General features: G+C 38.5%; 1 protein-coding gene across 2 annotated transcripts in view; it reads left to right on the top strand.

The window, feature by feature from the left end:
• Window positions 1–806: 806 nt before the first annotated feature.
• Window positions 807–5384, top strand: part of LOC103132021 (hexokinase-2-like) — an 8932-nt gene continuing 4354 nt past the window's right edge. Inside the window, exons 1-6 of one of the 2 annotated variants that reach the window (XM_016667100.1) lie at window positions 807–1021; window positions 1933–2081; window positions 2701–2820; window positions 2923–3018; window positions 3167–3266; window positions 4079–4262. In XM_016667100.1, the coding sequence (XP_016522586.1) occupies window positions 853–1021; window positions 1933–2081; window positions 2701–2820; window positions 2923–3018; window positions 3167–3266; window positions 4079–4262 (818 nt within the window). In that variant the 5' untranslated portion in view covers window positions 807–852. The remainder of the gene's footprint in view (window positions 1022–1932; window positions 2082–2700; window positions 2821–2922; window positions 3019–3166; window positions 3267–4078; window positions 4263–5384) is intronic. The other variant, XM_016667099.1, reaches the window with a different exon arrangement.

The raw sequence follows: 5384 nt of genomic DNA, 5'->3' as shown, positions 1-5384 counted from the left end.
GCAGGTTTTTTTGCAGACCTGTCCTGCTTGTAGCTCCTTCCATCTTCTCAGAAACTGTGGTTAGCTTCCCATATCATAATATTACCACCACCATGTGTCACTGTGGGGAAGGTGTGTTCAAGTTACTAGTTTTCCACACAACAGCCAAAAAGTTCAGATTTGCTGTCATCTGATCAGAGCACCGTCTTTCAGATGTTTACTGTGTCCCATCATTATTTTCAGGGGAAACAGCCTTCTTCTCAGTTACCAAGAGCATCATGGCTGCCTCTCTGAATAATGCTGTATTTGGTGATGCTGTTTGTTCTCTTATGTTCTTTATCAAACATATGAGGCCTTCACAGAAGAGCTGAAACTAATATGCAAATGACAAATCTGGAGGCAATTGGTCTGGATTTTCTTAAAGTGTATCAAATTAAGACTCCCTCCTGAGACTGAGCCCTTCTTTATTTGACATATTAAAATGTTAAAGAACATTTGTGTTTGTCCCTCTTTTTTGGTGTACTAGTTACGGAAGAGGATTAGGGTCACTGGAAAAAAGAAAAACAATTCTGACTTTAATAAGAATTCTGAGATTAAAGTCAGACCTGTTTTGTTTTTTCCAGTGACGCTAATCCTCTTCCGTAACTAGTTCATGGCAGCCTTAACGTGAATAAATTATCGCCAACTCGCCATGCTGGGCTAATCTCTAAAGCAGTGCTTTGCTGCCATCTGGTGGAGAAATGAGCACTTGATCTGAACACCAACTTATTGTTGCGCTTGCGCTATATTCGCATTTATATTTCCTCACTGCTTGTGAAGTTATACATTTAGTAAAGTGTGTAAAATAGCATCTGATAGTTTGTTTGTATCTCTATGCAGGTAATGAAATACTTGGAGCCTTTCCTTCTTTCCCTGGAGAAGCTGAATGAAGTTTCTGCTCGACTCCGGAAAGACATGATCCGAGGTCTGGAGAAACACGCGCATCACAGAGCGGCCGTCAAGATGTTGCCCACCTTCGTAAGGGCAACACCGGACGGGACTGGTACGAGTTTTACTTTCAGTCAGAGCCAATTGATTTCTCAGTTTATTACTGTATATTACTGTTTATTATTATTACTGTATTTAAGATACAAACATTCGCTGTGACTTTATGGTAAATTTCCTCACAGCGGATCGACTTTACATGTAAACTGTCGGCAAAGGAAGGAAGAAAGGAAAAGAGGAAGGAAAACAGGAAGGAAGGAAGATTGTAGATAGGGTACAAGGAAGGACAGAAAGAAAAAGGAAAGAATAAAAGAAAGACAATGTTTAACATAAGGAAGGATTGAGGAAAATGGGGAGTTGGGATACTAGAAAAGAAAGAAAAACACTAGAAAGGAAAGACAAAATAACAAAAGTAAAGGAAGGAGACACTGAAGGAAAAAAGAAAGAAGGAAGGGAAAATTTGAAGTTAGGACACTAGGAAGAAAAGAAGGATGGAATGATAAAAAGAGTAAAGAACACAAGGAACGTGGAACAGGAAAAAAGAATGGAAAGAAAATGGGGAGTTAGCACACTCGGAAGGAAAGATAGAAGGACACTAGGAAAGGTTGGAGGCAAGACAACAGAAAACAACATAGAGAAGTAGGACACAGGAAAGAAAGGATGACAGGATGAAGATAGAACAAAAGGAATGAAGGACCAAAGAAAAAAATACAACAATGAATGGAAGTCAGAGCACAAAGAAGACAGAAAAACATTGAGAACAAAAGAAGGAAGGGCACAAAATTTTAACAAACAACAACGGAACAAAACCTGAAATGCAGATATCTTTCAATCCTTTTATTTTCTTTTTCCGCAGTTATCCAGACCTGGAAAACCCTGGAATCAAATTCCATAACATTTGAATCTACATAGGGAGTGTGGTATAGTTTAAAGCTTAACCATCACCAGTACTTTGTTTTCTGCATGCAGAGAAAGGAGACTTCCTGGCACTAGATTTGGGTGGAACAAATTTTCGGGTGCTTCACGTCAGAGTGATGGAGGAGGAGCAGAAAATGCTGAAGATGGACAGTCAGATCTGTGCCATCCCTCAAGAAATCATGTTGGGAACCGGAGAACAGGTAATTCACATATCCATCTTTATTAATATCTGACTTTTTGAATGCAACTAAAAGGGAAAGTGTGGAGTAAGGCAAAACCAAGATTTATAAACAAACAAAAAGAAATTGCAATGGTAATATGGTTAATTTGGGACTCAAAATTCAACTACAGCCATAACAAAACTGCAAAGGGAGAAGGTGATGAAAAACTAGTGATCAGAGACAAATGTGCATCTTGACAGACATGCTTGTGAAGCGGAGCTCGACCGTTGAGTTTTTTTGCATGTCGTGAGAAAAAATTCGTACTGAAATATGAACTTTACAGGGGTACTCTGTGATGTAAGGTAATGTCTCTCTTGTGACAATCCTGTGAGCCAGGCAGCAGTCAGAAACATTGGGTTTTATGGACAAATAAAACTGGGTGTTATCAGTAAAGCAATATAAAATTAAGCTTCCTATCATCTAATGTGAAAGGAATATAAAACAGGAACTAGGCTGGAACACTGTGGAACACCATAAGTAGCTATAAGAACAGAATGTCATTTTTTCTTGCAGCACTAGAAGAACAAACACATTTCTCTGTTTTGTGGGTATGAATTGGCTTTAAGCAAAATGTTTGTGTGTGCTTATGTCCTTCCAGCTGTTTGATCACATCGCAGCCTGTCTTAGTGAGTTCCTCGACTCTCAGAACCTAAAAGGACAGACTCTTCCACTGGGTTTCACCTTCTCTTTTCCCTGTGAACAGAAAGAAATCGACAAGGTCTATAATCTCAGACTCCCAAAACTTGTTGGTTTGTCACTTCTCAGAGTTGAAGACTGGTTCCACTGATAATGTATGATATTTTTGTGTTTATGTGAGCAGAGCATCCTGATCCGCTGGACTAAAGGCTTCAACTGCTCCGGGGTGGAAGGAGAGGATGTGGTGAAGCTACTGAAAGAGGCCATCCATAGGAGAGGGGTCAGCGCATAATGCTTACTAGTCTGTAAATATTCTGACTTTCTTCAAAATAATTTAGCTGCTTTTGTCCTCTTTTTGATGCGATTTAAAAACTTTTCCTCATGAGACAGATCCCAGTCTAATACAATATATGTCATTTTCTATACAGGACTATGACATCAGTTCAGTTGCCATGGTGAACGACACAGTGGGTACGATGATGAGTTGCGGATACCGGGATCAGACCTGCGAGATTGGGATGATCATTGGTAAAGAAATCATCTGTCCTCAAATAAACACTGATCAGTGAAGAAAATAAAACTGAAACCAAAAGAAAATAAACACTAAATTAGAAAAACTATAATAGTAAAAATATGAAATAACAATAAACAGGAAAAAATGTGGTCAATAAAAACAAGAAAGTGCATAATTGTGAAATGGAGGGGGAACTTTTCATCCATCCATCCATTTTCTGTACACCCTTGTCCCTACTGGGGTCGGGAGTGTTGCTGGTGCCTATCTCCAGCTAACGTTTCGGTCGAGAGCCGGGGTACACCCTGGACAGGTTGCCAGTCTGTCACGGGGGGAACTTTTTACAGTTTTTATTTTTTTATAAATAAAAAAAATTATAAAAATTTTGTGCTTGTGTTTGTCTTCAGCCTCTTTGTGGTTCTACTTTGTATAGCCAACGTTTTCAAATCACTTCACTTCAAAAGTTACTCAAATAAATGTAACTAAGTAAATGTTAATTACTACCAACCTATTGGTATTGTAAACTCTTAACCTAGGGGGAACAAAAAATGTAACAATTCTCAACACATTAAGGGAATTTACTGGTCTAATCTAAAGTAACTTTAGATTAAGCCAGTAATCTAAAACTGGCCTCTTCAGTTTTATCAATGAACTGAAGATGCCATGTATCTGTATATAGAGCTGCAGATACATCTTTGCAAAAAGACCTAAAAATGACATATTGATCACAAATTATAAAATAATGACTACAGGCAAAAATTAAACAAGCCTAAATGAATTTATTAACTTTAGGTGCTGTGTCCTGTGCATGACTTCTCTTCCTCAACAGGAACGGGAACCAACGCCTGCTACATGGAGGAGATGAAGAATGTGAAGCGTGTGGAGGGAGAGGATGGAAGGATGTGCATCAACACAGAGTGGGGCGGCTTCGGAGATGATGGCTCCCTTGAAGACATCCTGACGGAGTTTGACAAGGTGGTGGACAGGACTTCAATCAACCCCGGAGTCCACACGTAGGTTTTAGCTATTATATTTCAGTCAAAAGGTAAGGTAAGGTAAGGTAAGGTAAAGTAAGGTAAAGTAAGGTAAGGTAATTTTATTTATATAGCATATTTTCAGCAACAAGGCAATTCAAAGTATAATTTTTTTTTACCCTAGTGACAGTCTTTTTCTTCTTCACCTTCTTACAAAATAGCTGTAAACATGTGGAAAGCTTATTGAACACTGAGGTTTGAGTAGTAAAACAAGATTTTTTCTTTTGCTCTTCTCAAAAATGTCCCAATGCATTTCTCATGTAACACCAAGGCAGCATGTTTAGTAGCTGGGAGGAGATTCTAAAGATGCACAGAAACAGTTTTATTTTTCATTGTTCATTATCAACAACAGAGAGACTTGGTCCTATCAAAGAGGAGCTGCCAGAAATCTTGGGCCCCCTGACAAAAAATCTGTTTGGGCCCCCCTGCGCAGCTGCTGTTACAATTTTTTGAGTCTATTTGACCCATAAAAAGCAACACCATTTTAAATGCTTGCATCTGCCTTGCTTTCTTACAATTTTTTGAGTCTATTTGACCCATAAAAAGCAACACCATTTTAAATGCTTGCATCTGCCTTGCTTTCTTTGGTTCAATACTGATAATTAGCACAATATTTACTGTTCATGAATTTAACATCCAACAGTCCACATCCAGTATGCAAGTAGGTTGTTTAATTTTTTCTATTAGTTTTAGATTACTGAAATGTCTCTCCCCATGAGCAACAGTCAATAGCATCGTGCAAAATACACATAAAGCAATCCAGACTTCTCAAAAATGCTATGTAGTTGCATTTTATTCAAGCTGCAGTACATAACTTTAATAAAAAATATGTTTCTCCATATTTGTTAAAGCCAGTGGTCCCCAAGCCGGATCCGGCCCGCCTCCACATTTGGTCCAGCCCCCTGAACAATGTCAGAGAGCATTTAGATTTTTTCTTTCTTATACCATATTTTTCTTGACTATAAGCCGCTACTTTTTTCCTAAGCTTTGAACCTTGCGGTTTATAGCCCAGTGCGGCTTATATGAAGATATTTCTTCAACCACCAGGGGGATCTTTAGCAGGAAGAGAATCATTGGAAGTCAAAATTGGAAATAAAAGAA

Source organism: Poecilia formosa, unplaced genomic scaffold (assembly GCF_000485575.1).
Source record: "Poecilia formosa unplaced genomic scaffold, Poecilia_formosa-5.1.2 Scaffold903, whole genome shotgun sequence".
Taxonomy (NCBI): Eukaryota; Metazoa; Chordata; class Actinopteri; order Cyprinodontiformes; family Poeciliidae; genus Poecilia; species Poecilia formosa.
The sequence above is the reverse complement of the archived record's forward strand: the minus strand, read 5'-3'. Positions and strand labels throughout refer to the sequence as shown.